This window comes from Calonectris borealis, chromosome 19 (assembly GCF_964195595.1).
Source record: "Calonectris borealis chromosome 19, bCalBor7.hap1.2, whole genome shotgun sequence".
NCBI lineage: Eukaryota > Metazoa > Chordata > Aves > Procellariiformes > Procellariidae > Calonectris > Calonectris borealis.
Window position 1 is genome coordinate 3,520,633 of NC_134330.1, and position 13,885 is coordinate 3,534,517.

The 13,885-nt window shown below is 60.8% G+C and overlaps 1 protein-coding gene across 1 annotated transcript; it reads left to right on the plus strand.

Moving 5' to 3' along the window:
- The first annotated feature begins 244 nt into the window (after positions 1 to 244).
- On the plus strand, positions 245 to 10,617 carry TBX2 (T-box transcription factor 2). Its single transcript, XM_075168432.1, has 7 exons — positions 245 to 739; positions 1,448 to 1,715; positions 4,276 to 4,422; positions 5,650 to 5,726; positions 5,828 to 5,997; positions 7,304 to 7,917; positions 8,817 to 10,617. Exons 1-7 carry the CDS (start codon positions 375 to 377, stop codon positions 9,261 to 9,263), a joined length of 2,088 nt encoding a protein of 695 aa, XP_075024533.1. The 5' UTR covers positions 245 to 374; the 3' UTR covers positions 9,264 to 10,617.
- The last annotated feature ends 3,268 nt before the right edge of the window (positions 10,618 to 13,885 follow it).

Consider the following 13,885-nt stretch of genomic DNA (forward strand, 5'->3'; position numbering starts at 1 on the left):
AAGGACTTTACCGGGAGGGCTCTCTCCCTCGCTCGCTCTCCCTCGCTGCAACAACAACAACAAAAAATAAGGACCTACTGTCTCCCCTCCGCAGACCGGGAGTCCCAGGAGCCGGGAACTGCCTCTCTTTTTTTTTTTTTTCTTCTTCTTCTTTTTATTTTTTTTTTTTTTTCCCAGATCTAGTTCCGCTGTTTTTCGGCTTTTTTGTGTGTGCTTTTTTTTGTGTGTGTGTTGTTGATTTTCCTTCCTCTTCCAGAGACTCGAGCGAGTTCGCTGGGCAGGAGAGGAAAAACAAAAACCAAACCCAAAGAACCGCACACACACATTTTTGTAAAGGGAATCCCTCTTTTTCTCCTGGATTTGTGGATGCACCGATGAGAGATCCAGCCTTCCCAGGGACTGCCATGGCTTACCACCCCTTCCACGCACCCCGGCCGGCCGACTTCCCCATGTCCGCTTTCCTCGCAGCCGCCCAGCCTTCCTTTTTCCCCGCTCTGGCTCTGCCTCCGGCGGCGCTGGCAAAGCCCATGCCGGACCCCGGGCTGGCCGGGGCGGCCGAGGCCGGGCTGCACGTCTCGGCCCTGGGACACCACCACCAGGCCGCCCATCTGCGCTCGCTCAAGAGCCTGGAGCCCGAGGAGGAGGTCGAAGACGACCCCAAAGTAACGCTGGAAGCCAAAGAGCTTTGGGACCAGTTTCACAAGCTGGGCACCGAGATGGTGATCACCAAGTCCGGGAGGTAAGAGCCGGCGCCGCGCAGACCCGCGGAGCCCGCTCCGCACCTGCGCGGCCGCGCAGCGCCCTCGCCCCTCCGTTTCATCCCGCTTCCCCCGGTGCTTGCCAAATCCGCCCCCATGAATTAACGCGGGGAGTTTCGATCCTGGAGTTTTTCGGAGGTGTTTACCCCCCCTCCCAGCTTTTCCCCACACTCCCCAATTATTACTTTTCCGAGCGCCATCCCAAATTAAATTTGTGCGCGCTAATCGAGCGCCCGTAATCCCCCGCTCCATTTGTTTACGCCGCTTCTCGCCGCTTCCTTCCCTTCTGCCAAACTTTCCCCGCGGCCGGGGTCGCCCCGGCCCTGCCCGGCCCTGCCCGTGTCCCCGGCCCCGCGGGAGGGCAGCGGCGGGGCTGCCTGGGTGCTGGGCGAGCGGCTCGTCGGAGGGCAGGGAAACGGGGTGAAATCCGGGATGCGTTTTCACCCTCGGAATGGGTTTTTTGAGTTTTTCCCCTGCTTTCTGCCCCCGGCGGGTGCAGCAGAGCCGAATGAGAAGCAGCGGGACGTGAGGAAGGCTGGAAATCCTCAGTGAAGCTAAACTAAAAGCTGGTGGTTTCGGAGCGGCAGCGGGGGCCGGGCGGTGCGGGGCGGCTCGGCGGGGCCGCGGCCGTCGGGGGTCGGCGGCGGGCGGGCGGGCGCAGCCCTGTACCGCTCTGGGTCTCTCCGCAGGAGGATGTTCCCCCCGTTCAAGGTGCGGGTGAGCGGCCTGGACAAGAAGGCCAAGTACATTTTGCTGATGGATATAGTGGCGGCCGACGATTGCCGGTACAAGTTCCACAATTCCCGCTGGATGGTCGCCGGCAAGGCCGACCCGGAGATGCCCAAGCGCATGTACATCCACCCCGACAGCCCGGCCACGGGGGAGCAGTGGATGGCCAAACCTGTTGCCTTTCACAAGCTCAAGCTCACCAACAACATCTCGGACAAGCACGGCTTTGTAAGTGCGGCTGCGGGGCAGAGCGGAGCCCCCCGAGCAGGGACACCCCACCCCCCCCGAGCAGGGACCCCCGGAGAAGGAGTGGGGGTTGCCCGGTGCCGGGGCTGCCCGGCCCTGCTTTGCCCGGGGGAGGCCGGGGGGAGCCGCTGGGCTTTAACGGCTTCTCCCCCCGGCAGCAGCACGCCCGGGGCTGGGCTGGACGGCGGGGCCTTGCTGGGCCCTGCGGTGGCCTGGCTGTCCCGCAGCCCCCCCGGCCCCTGCTCCTGCCCGGCACCGAGGGGCAGCTACCCGCCGTCCTGGGGACGGCTCCCCCGGGGGAAATGAGAGGGTTGGGCTGCGGGCAGCCTCAGGGTCCCCTTTGCTCCCGCATCCCCGACCCTTCGCGGCCTGTCCTGCCGCCTTTCCCCGGCCCTCGGGGCTCTGCGGGGAGCGGGATTTGGCGGGGTGGATGTGCGGGGCCGTGCCGGGGAATGCATCGAGGGCAGCCCCGACGGGGCGGCGGGGCTGCGGGGCTGCGGTCGGGCAGGTGCAGCGCGGGCTGTCGCTGCGGGCCAGGCCGGGCCGGGCCAGGCCAGGGAGAGCGGTGCTGGAGGCGGCGGCACCTGCGTTGGGCTTCCGCGGCCAGGAGCAGGGCCGGAGCCGTTGGCAGCTGCGGCTCCGCACCGGCTGCTTCTAAAAGGCTCCCAAACGCTCCTTTTTATTTCTCTATTGACGATACCTGCGTCACCTTCCGGAGGTAAAAAAAAAAAAAATAACAAAACCCAAACAAAACCAAAAACAAAGACAAAACCCCAGCAACCCAAACAACAACAACAACAAAAAAAAAAAAGAAAAAAGAAAAAGAGAGAGAGGGAAAGAAAGAAAGAAACCGAAGTGTATTGGCAATTTGCAGAGATCCGCAGAAAGCAGGGTCAAAACGCGAGGGGAACGTGATCCTCCGTGAACGCACGGGGGGGGGGGGGAATCACAGCGCACAAGCCGGCTATCTTTAGCCTCTGGAGAAGCATTTAGGGCGATAAAGGGAAAGTTCATCGTCCAGCGTTGGTGATACGGTAATTAGCGGGGACCCGAGGCCGGCGGTGCGGCGGCAGAGCCGCGGAGCAGCCGCGCTCCCGGGGCTGCGGGACGCGGTGCTCAGGTGGGGCGAGCAGCTCAGCAGCTCCCCGGGTAACTTTTCTCTCTCTCTTTTTTTTTTTTTTTTTCTTTTAAGGCAGGAAGCAGCGTCTTTGTTAAATAATACATTGCAAGGTTATTTATAGACAGCAAGGTAAATCGATAGAGACGGAGTCTAAAAAATAGCATTTTTTGGTACTGGGGAAAAACTAGTTTGGTTCAGTGTTTTTAACGGTTCGCCTCCTTCAATTAAAGATTTCTGGTATCTGTCGTTGTCCAAAATCCGGACTGTGTTAAATCTGGCAGATGAGGGTTTAGCCAATGCCCATCTGGTCAGAGAGGGATGATTTTTTTTTTTAAAGGAATGCAGATTTGCACGCTTGAATGAGACTTTTTGCACCATTTTCATGATAAATCCCGTCTAGATAATATCAATATAATAGCGATCCGACAGTTCATCAGCAGGTGATTATTGCTGGGGTTAAAAAAAGGGGGATTTTTTTTATTGCCTTCTAAAACGAAATGAAGTGATAATTATTTAGACATTTGGCCGACGTTATTTGACAATAATTACTCAAGCTTTCGCCGTTCCCCTACCAATTCCGGGCGGTGAATACTGCATTTCAGCCCGACCACAGCAGGTTAGGGAATTATTTAATCGCTATCAGGCAGGAAAACGTTGCCGGTACGGGCAGCGAGGGGCAGGGGGTCGGAGCGGCCCCCGGGGCGCGGCTCGGGGGGTTCCGCCGCTTCCGAAAATCCTCAGCCAAATCGCGGTAGATTCGGGTTTTTAAAAAAAAAGAAAAACAAACAAACAAAAAAAAAAAACCCCCAAAAACCCACAAACCAAAAAACGAGAGAGGGTAGAGAATGGCTTTGAGTGTTGGCGAGGCTTTCAGACACCTGGTTGGAAAAAAAAAATGTCTGTTCCTTCTGCAGCGTTGCTCCGAGACATAAATTTAACATGGCTCATGGTGAAACGCTCCTTTCACGTCGCAGGCTCTGGCTGGGGCTGGCACGGGTTTCTGCCGCCACCGACACAAATCGAGAGGCTTTTTAACATTATTTTTTTGTGGTGGTGAGGTAGAGGGGTTTTTTTAAAGGACGGAAATCTGAAAAGCGGCGAGAAATGTGTCGAAAACTCGCCTCGCGTTTGCAGGGTTGTAATAAAACGGGGAGATCCCTTTTGCTGCTTTATGGCCGTGCTTAACACCCGCAAAGATGCTGCTGTGCCTGCCTTCACCTGACCTCCTTATTTGGGGGCAGATTGGGCATAAACAAAAAAAAGAAATCTCCCTCTTTGGCATTCCTTCCTCACGATGAATTTGTATTTTTTTTGGTTGTTTTCGGGAGAAAAGGGATTTTTTTAGGGAGGTAGCTAGACGCGCGTGTAACGTGGACCGTGAGGCTGATGGCAGCCGCGGGCTGTGCTCTCTCGCCCACCCAGACCATCCTGAACTCCATGCACAAGTACCAGCCCAGGTTCCACATAGTTCGGGCCAACGACATCCTCAAGCTGCCCTACAGCACCTTCCGCACCTACGTGTTCCCCGAGACCGACTTCATCGCCGTCACCGCCTACCAGAACGACAAGGTAAGGCCGGGCAGCCCCTGCCCTCTCCCTGCCCTCCCCTCCTGCCCTGTCCCCTGTCTCTGCCCATTCCCCTGCCCCTGCACCTACCCCTGCGCTCACCCCTGTCCCATCCCTTACCCCTTAGCAGGGTGTATTTTTGTACGTGCGTGTGCGTGAGGACATTTTTGGGGAGAGTGGCCAAAAGGCAGCAACAGGAGAAAGGTTAAACCCCAAGCCCTCAGAGCAGGAGGCACCCTTCATACTAGTACTATTATTATTGCTATTGCTATTGCTAATATTCATGCTATTGCTAATGCTATTATTACTATTTCTATTATTACTATTATCAATTTCCTCCTGGACTTATTCGCACCTTTTCTGGGCCATGGGAGTCTTTGCTGCAGGCCCAGGCTGCAGAGAGCCGCACCGCGGCCTGGGCAGCCTCTCGGAGAAGGTGCCCTGGGTTCAGGAGGAGCCAAAAAAATAGAGCCAGATAAGCTAATTTTAGTTGCTTTAGTGATTTAGCAAGTGTCGCCCTGTGAGTAGGGGAGCCAGGAGGGCTCGGTGGGGAGTGGAAAGCCTCTGCCAGCCCCCTCCAAGGGTTGTGTGTGTGCGTGTGTGTGTTTTAACCCAAAAGCTGACCCCCACTTCCACCCCTGGCTGCTGATGCTAATTGACAGCTCTGTCTGAGGGTCCTGGTGGGCTTGTTTCCCTCGTAAAGTTTATGGCGAAGAGTCACAATCGATTAAAGAGCACTTTGTCTGCTCGCCCGCCGCAAGCTGCGCAGGGCAGCCGCCGGCCGGTGGGCTCCGTCGGGCGGCAGCGGGCGGGGGGTGCTGCGGGCCGGGGCGGCCCGGGGCGGCCGGGCGGGGGTTGCAGCGGGGCCGGGCAGCCATGCCTTTTTCCAGCGCCCCTCTCGGGGCCGTATTTCAGAGCCATGCATTATTGAGCGCCCTAATGTCGCCGGCCCCAGAAGCCCGTGGCGGGGAGGGATAAGAATAGCTTTTAACCAGCGCCGCGCGGCTCAGTCGCCATCTTCCCTCCGGGGGGCCGTGAAAAATAACTTCCTATCATTAAGACTCTATTAATAATTCAAGCCTAAACCTCAGCATCATTTTTAATAAAGTATGCGGTGTGTTAAAGCGGGGCCGCGGCGCGTTTCCAGCGCACCCCGGGCTCCCCGACGGCGGCGGAGGGGGGGCGGGCAGGGCTTCACGCCGCCTCCTTTCTCCGTCTCCCCCCCCGCAGATCACCCAGCTGAAAATCGATAACAACCCCTTCGCCAAGGGCTTTCGGGACACGGGCAATGGCCGGCGAGAGAAGAGGTAAGGGGTGTCCCCCGTCCCCCCCGCTCCGCCCCCGCGCAGCCGCCGCTCCGCGCCCGCGGAGGGCCGGGCGGTGCCCGACGCTGCCTCTCGCCCCGTAGGAAGCAGCTCTCGCTGCCGTCCCTGCGGATGTACGAGGAGCCCTGCAAGCCCGACCGCGACGGCGGCGAGTCGGACGCCTCCTCCTGCGAGCCCTCGGCGGTGCGAGACGCCCTCCACTCCCCCGTGGGCGCCCTCCCCAGTCCCCTGCGCCTCAAGGGCAGCGGCAGAGGTAAAGGGGCGACCCCCGGCTCGGTCCCCGGCCCGCCGCCGCTCTCCCGTGGCTCCCCGCACCCCGGCGTCGGGGCTGGCGGGGGGCTGGAAGGAGGCGCGGATCCCAGATTTCCCCAAACGTCGGGTTTCTGCCCGTTCGGAGACGGTTTCTTCGGGGCAGAGAGGCAAACCAGCAGGGAAAAAAAGATGGGGACGGGCACGGAGGAGCCCAAGGGTTGAAAGGACAAGAACAGAGCAAACGCAAATGGCATTCACGGTTTGCAACGTTTTCCTGTTTATACATTAGTGTAAACAAGAAGAAATGGCAAGGCAGCCCGAGTACTAGATGCTTTTGCCCGGCTCCTCGCTGGTGCGTGCCCTGCCTTTCATGGCTAGCTCACGCTCCCCTGGAAAAAAAAAAAAAAGAAAGAAAGAATTAATACATTTGAAAGGGGAAAAAATGTTGTAACTCCAGGGCTTCAAGCTAGTAAATGAAAATAAACTAGCAGTTCCCACGTTGCAGTTTTTAGATGCTGGGTTTTGTCTTGCCGCACTATCAATCTGCTCTTTAAACTTTCCACCAGTCCGATTCCCTGCAAACCTTCATCAAAACTGCAACCCCCCCTCCCTGAGCTGGTGGGAGGGTTTATTACACCCCTCTCCTCTTTCAAAGGCTTCCCCGAATATTCACCCCAGCCTGCAGAGCTTCACCTAACCCGCACCAAAATGTTTTTTTCGTTTAGCGGGAGCCGGTCAGGCAGGGGCTCTGCTCCCCTCGCCCTCGCCATCCCCTTGCCTCTCGTCCCCCTTCCTCCTTTGAGAGCTCGATGGGTTTTTTAAATTAAAGCCCCTTTTAGGAAGGTCTGTACCATACCTCTTGCCTTAAAACTGCCTCTTTAACCTGCCTCAACCTGCACATTTGGAATAAATCCACAGCGCTGTTGATCAGCTCCATGTAATTAAATATATACAGGACCATTTCCTCCAGCGCTGTCCACCCACCCGCGCTCTCTTCATCCCCCACTCCGCAGCCCGCTTTGAGTTTGCAGCTAACGAGAGCGATGCTGTAATAGATTTTGGTCCTCCATCAAACATGTTTTTCCTGTTTGGCAGAGCAACAGGACTGCTGTTGTTAATCCCCTTTCCCCAGAGCGACTGCGGCACGAGGGCCCATTTCTGCCCCCGAAATGAGTTTCTCCCATTAATAACGATCGGGACTTTGCTGCTGCAGTGTCTCCCCGACGCCAGGGCTCTCACGAGAGACCTGCTCCTCACTTCCCCTGGGTGCTTCTGCTCTGACCCTCTGTCCCTTCATCCCCTTGCAGAGGAGAAGCCGGGGGCCGACAGCGACGCGGAGGTGGAGAAGGCACCCGAGGAGCGGCCGGTGGCAGCGGCCAGCCCCGGCGGGGAGGACGCGACGCCCCGCGGCAGCCCCCGATGCCCGGAGGAGCGGAACAAGGAGAGGCGCAGCCCGGAGAAGGTCAAGGATGGTGCATCCTCCCGGGAGGGTCCCGGCGAGGGCCTGTTTGGTGCACGGGGTCTGGAGAAGGACAAGGTGGAAGGACGGAGGAAAGAGCCGGACCCGGGCAAGAAGGATGCGGAGGGCGGCGGGCTGGGCAAGGAGGCCTTCGCCCCGTTGATGGTGCACACGGACAGCCCCCCACACCTGAGCGCCGGGCACCTGCAGAGCCTGGCACTCTCTGGCCTCCACGGGCAGCAGTTCTTCAGCCCCCTGGGTGCCGGGCAGCCCCTCTTCATCCACCCAGGACAGTTTGCCATGGCCCCCGGCGCCTTCTCTGCCATGGGCATGGGACACTTGCTGGCCTCAGTGACCGGCGGGGGCAGCCTGGAGAACGGAGCCCTCTCGTCTGCCCCGGGCACAGCGGGGACGGCCACCCCCTTCCCTTTCCACCTCTCCCAGCACATGCTGGCCTCTCAGGTAAGCCCCCGCACCCACCCCGCGTCCCCATCCCCACTGTCCACCAGGCCCTTGGCCCTCCTCTCTGTGCCCTTCCCCAAAGCTCCCAGAATGAGCAGAGCGCTTCGGGGCCCAGTTTGGGCCTGGACGGCATCACCCCCACTGTGGGGACATGCAGGGTGGCCCCCATGCAGGTCAGGAGCTGTTGGTGCCGCCAGTGTCCCCCGTGCCCCCATGCCCCCTGCAGCCCGGAACAAGGGGGTGACGCTCCCCGGGACCCCTGATGTGCTGCCTGGTATGGCACGGGCAGGACGTGGGGGACATTTTGAAGGTTGGCCTCAGGGCTGATTTGAGGAGGAATCTTGATTTTTTTGCAGCTGATACAGTTCCTCCGTAGGCCAGGGCAGAGTCAGGAGCTGTGGCCCTGTCTGACCTGGCTGTCCCCATCCAACAGCCCCCCGTTTCCCTGCCAGCCCCGAAACGGCTCCTGCAACGCCTGCGCTTGTGTTGCCTTTGCCAGCCCCTATGATGAAATGCATAAAGATGTCTTTGAACTCCCCTAATTTATCGATCCTACTTAACAATGTGTTTTAATGTGGTTAAGGGTCTGTGATGCTGCACAGAAGGGGACACACAGTGTGCGGGGAGCGCAGGGGCAGGGACGGGGCAGGTCCCGGAGAGGGGTTTGTGCCTGGCGGCACCAGCCCGGGTCGGTGTGGGGCGGATGGGGCTCCCCAGCCGTACCCCCTCCCTCAGCCAGTCCCGCAGAGATATCCCCACGCTGTGTTTTTAGGATTACACCAGGGTGTCTGACTTTGCCTCGGTTTTCTCAGGGGAACACTGTCTCGGGGGCAGGCAGGAGGGAGGATGCAGCAGAGTATCGACTCGGCTCTCACCCCCGTCTCTCTCTCTCTCCGCAGGGAATCCCGATGCCCACCTTCGGCGGACTCTTCCCCTACCCCTACACCTACATGGCGGCAGCTGCGGCGGCCGCCTCGGCCATGCCGGCCACCAGCGCAGCAGCCGCCGGGCCGCTCTCCCGCAATCCGTTCCTGGGCAGCAGCCGTCCCCGCCTGCGCTTCAGCCCCTACCAGCTCCCGGTCACCATCCCACCCAGCACCAACCTGCTGACCACTGGCCTGCCCGCCAGCCTCAACCCCGGCTCCGAGGGCTCCAAGGCCGGCAGCAGCCGGGAGTCCAGCCCCCTCCCCGAAGTGCCCCAGCACAAGGGGGGCAGCCAGCGCCCCGCCGCCTCCCCCAAGGGCTCCCTGAAGGAGTCCCTCAACGAACTGCAGAACATCCAGAGACTGGTGAGCGGGCTGGAGAGCCAGCAGGAGCTGTCACCTGGCAGGGAGTCCCCCAAGTGACCGGCGGGGTGGGCAGCGAGCCCTCCCGGCGGGGCGGAGAAGCACTGGTATTTTGTACAGCACAGTATAAATATTTATTGCGGAGCGAGGGGTGGGAGCAGACGGGGAACAGGGGCTGGAGCAGAGGGATGGAGCCCCGCCGGCCAAGTGGACCCACCGCCCCAGAGCCAGGAGTGAGAGGTGGGAGCGTAGGGCTCGCCCACCCCCCCGGCTGTGGGGCTGGGAGCGGCTTCCCCCGCTCCTGCGTGGCCGCGGAGCCCCCCGGCCCCTCCGCTCCCCCACTCCGGGCACTGGGCAGCTCGGGAGGGGGGCAACAAGCCAGCGCAGAGGCACCCGATGGACGGGGCGGCCCCGACCCCCAGCCCCAGCCCCGGTCCCAGGGAGGTGAGTGGGGCTGACACCTCATCTGTGCAAGGGGAGGGGGGGAGGAAAAAATAATTAACAACAAAAAAAAAGAAATAAGAAATGAAACATGGGAAACAAACCGCCTCGGCAGCCGCCGCCGCACAGAGCTGGTATGGCGGGGGGAGCCCCGCGGGTACCCGGGCAGATATTTATGAAATAAATGGTAATTTGTGTAAATAAGCTATAAGGAACCCAGAATATGCAAATTGGTATTAATTTATTCAGAGTTGTACATTGGTGTGTACATAATATTTAGAGTTTAACTCATCGCATTTAAGTTTTTTTTGTTTTTTTTTTTTTCATTTTACATGAACATATATATTGTAAATGAAAACTATTTAGCTCTTTGTGATTGAAGGAGATATCGGTTTCTTTAACTGTGTTTTAAAATATTGTTTATCCCGCCTGTTCTCTAGGACAATCATGTGCCACCGGTAAAACAATTTTTGGAGTCATTGAAACTAAGAATTCAATTCTCTAATGGACTTTTGCAAGGAAAAAAAAAAGAATCCAAATCGTAACTAAAATATTGCTACAGTGCGGGGTATAGAGAATGCAGGAATAAACCTCAGGTTTTTATTTTTCACTCCAGAACAAAAAAAAAAAAAGTATAATAAATTTAAATATCACAGGACTGTGCTCTATATTTGTTTTAAAATAAAAAAATACATGATTTGCAACGTGCTGGTTACTCGGGTATCTGTCTGTTCAGTTTTGATGAATTCTCACATCTTTCAATAAAAAAACTACTCGGAGAAGTCCTGCCGGCTCCCGCCTGTGTCATTCCCTCCGCCTTCCCGCGGCCGCACCGCCCCGTCGGGACCGCCGCTCCTCCGCAGGTGCGCAGCGCTGCGCGGGCGGCCCGGCCCACGCGGGGGCTTGGTTCCCCGCCGCGGCGGAAGGGGCCGCGCATCCCCGGCGGCTTCCCGGGCCCCAGCGCGGGCTGCCGGGCCCCGGTTTGATGGGGAAAGATGAAAATCCCCCGAGGTGCACGGCCACCCCCCAGCGCAGCGCTCCGCGGGTCTCCGGGGGGCGGGGAACCTCCGCCGGCTCTGCCCGTCGAGGGATTTCTGCCTTCAGGGCCTTTGCCCGCCCCACAAGCCGCCCCGCCGCCGGAGGGGGCCGGCAGGTGCGCGGGGTGGGGCGCGGAGGCGTCCGCGGGTGCGCGAGTGGGGAGGGATCTCCCGGGTGCGGCGCGGAGGATGCGGCACCGGGAACCTCTGCGGGTGCGGGTCTGCCCGCACCGTCCTCGGGGCGCAGCGGAACCGCTCTGGGGTGCGCGCCGGTATCGCCCCGGGAGGACAGGGCCCGGGCATACCGGTACCGTCCCGCCATGCTGCGGGGATGCGCACCGGTACCGGCGGGGACGGGAGACGCTCAGGTACACCGGTAGCGGCGGGGATTGGGGTGCGCTGGTCACACAGGCACCGACGGGGAAGGGGTGACCCGGGCAGGGCGGCACCGTCGGGGATGGAGAAGGGGTGACCCGGGAACGCCGGTACCGTCGGGGATGGAGAAGGGGTGACCCGGGAACGCCGGTACCGTCAGGGATGGGGCTGCCCCGGGGCGGGGGCTGTGGGTCCCCACGCCTCCCCCCGCGCTCGGGGCGTTGCGGGGCGCGGCCGAGGAGGACGCAAACAACCCTTTTCCTCACCAATTACCCTTCTCCCGTTCCGGGGAAGATTTATGAGCCCAATTGCGGGGCGGGGGCGGGGGGCGCGTCCCCCTCGGGCGCCGAGGCGCAGCGCCGGGCGCAGGGCTCCCTCTGCTGGTGCCGCCACGCACCCGCCGCCACCCGGCCCCGACGGGGTGGGTCGTGAGCGGCCGCGGCTCCTCCCCGGGCTCCCCCGAACCCCCGCCCCAGGGCTCCGGGGGGTGCAGGCAGGGAAGGGGCTGCGGACCCCCGTCCCGTCCCGTCGCGGCAGCGTCTGAGGGGAGATGCTGGGGCTGGGCTCCCCGACGGCGGGAGAGGAGCCGCTGCGCCTCACCGAGAGGAGCAAGGCCGTTTCCGCCGGCGGGGCGGACCGGCAGGGTGGGAACGGCTTAAATAGGAGGAGGGAAGTGTAGTTACTAAAATTAGACTTGCAGGATTATTTCCGAATAACCATCACTCAGGATGAGTAACAATTTAATGGCCTCTATTTTTAGTGAGGGGGAGTACGGCGTGTGCCGGTGCGGGGGCTCCCCCGGCCCTTTCCACCACCCTTCCAACCCTGCTCGGTTTAGGCTAAGCTGGCTGGGGCGAGCATAGCGGGGAGATGGTGACGGTGCTGCTGAACACAGCCAGCGTTGGAGGAGCCTCATGCCGCGTTCCTACCATCCTGGTGGGTCAGGGACAGCCGCGCCGTCCGGCCTGGGCGAGGGGACAGAGAAGGTGTAAATGTCACATCCTCCTCAGGGGCTGAGCACGTGCTAGCGGGGCATCCCAACCTGCCCATTGAGCATGAAGCTGCTCTTCACTGGGGAGGGAAAAACGATCCCTGCAGAGGGATGGGTTCATGATGGTGACCTCGAGGGACAGTGCCCGAAGGCAGGGAGCAGGGTCTGGCCCCCCCAGCCAGGGGGTGTGGGCAGCAGGGCATTTCAGCAGGAGCCGAGCTATTCCAGGCCCACTGTGGCCAAACCCAGGCTCTGAGAAACCCTATTCAAACAGCTTGACGAGCAGCTACTGATTAGTCACGCACTGCACTGGGATTATTTTCCTCGGCTATGAAAAGGTGCTGGGAGGCCCCACAGGGGCACAGCCGGCACAGCTCCCCCATGGCCCTGCCACTCTGCACCCCACAACGCACCCAACAAAACCTGGCTCAGCTGCACCACATGCTGTGGTCACTGTCGAGTCACGAAAATAAAGCGCTGGGTGCTCTGGTGGCTTCTGTCTGGCAGAAGGTGCTGGTGTTTAACCAGCAGGTAACACTGGCGCTGTCTCACCAACGCAGTGAGATCGCCAAACACGGAGGATTTCACTAGGGCTTGTGGTGGCTTTTGAATTTCCTCAGCTAAATGCCCAAGGTGCTTGGCTAGACACTAAAAATAGCGTTCCTGCCCTGAGGGTTTTGTGGGCCCAGTGGACAAATCCCAGCTAACTTGGCCACCAAGCTGCTGCGCAGCACGATAGCGCTGCTGGTACAGCTCCATGGGTGGGTGTTTGTAAACAGGAACACGGGCTCACGCCAGAGCATCTCGCAGCCCCACGGAGGGGAACGCGGCCACAACTCCCGTCCCTGCACAGGCGCAACGGTGGCTTCGCAGGACAAGCCAGCTCTCGCTCGGGCTGCAGAGCTGTGCTGCTGGCCCTGGGCCTGTGTGTTATCCCGGTGCCACTGCACACTCCCTGAGCACGGCGGGTCACTAGTGCATGGCAGAAGGGGCGAGGGAGGTGGTGATACCTCGCTGCGTGTGCTTAGTCCCCAACTGCTGAGGAGGATGGGGAAATACAGCGTTTTGTCACTGCTATGTGGGGTTTATAGGAGCTGCCTGCTGCACACCCCAGGGGAAACGCAGGTGGGGCAGCACCCCGAGAACGATGCCATGAAGCAGGGCATGCCGTGGTGCCAGGGTCCTGCCCTGCACCGGGAGCTCCCCCAGCCCCGGGGGTCTCCCAGGGTCCGTCGGTGCCGCACGCAGGTTCAGATCCCCCCATTTGAACATTTCAACGAGCATTTGCCAGCCCCGGCTGTGCAGGCACGGGGCGCGGCCGTGAGGGAAGGGGAGCCCCGGCCCGGCGGCAGCGGGGCGGGCAGCGGGGCGGGCAGCGGGGCGGGCAGCGGGGCGGGCAGCTCTTTGTGCCGGGCTGGCGCCTGCCTGCCGCCGCGCTGCCTCCGTGCCGGGGACAAATCGGAGTGGGCCGAGCCCCCGGCTGCGGCTCCCAATTAGGGCCCCGCCGGCGCTGCCCCCCGCGGCGCGCAGGGCACGGGGGGGGGCACGGTCACGGCCTCGGAGCCCCAATTACCCGCGGGGCCGCCGCTCTGTCTGCCGCCCCCGATCGCGGATCAATAGACAAAGCGCAGCGCCGGGGGCCTCCGCGGAGTGCTGCTTCCCCCCCAGCTGGGCATCCCTTAGCGCTGCGCACCCGCGGCCCCGGCCGCGCAGGACACCTGTGCATCCCGCCACACCTGCGGGCTCGGGGCGGGATGCGCAGCCGCGGTGGCAGCTCCGCACCTGCGGCCGGACGTGATTTATGGGGCTGCGCGGGGCGCGCACTCTGTGCTGCTGCT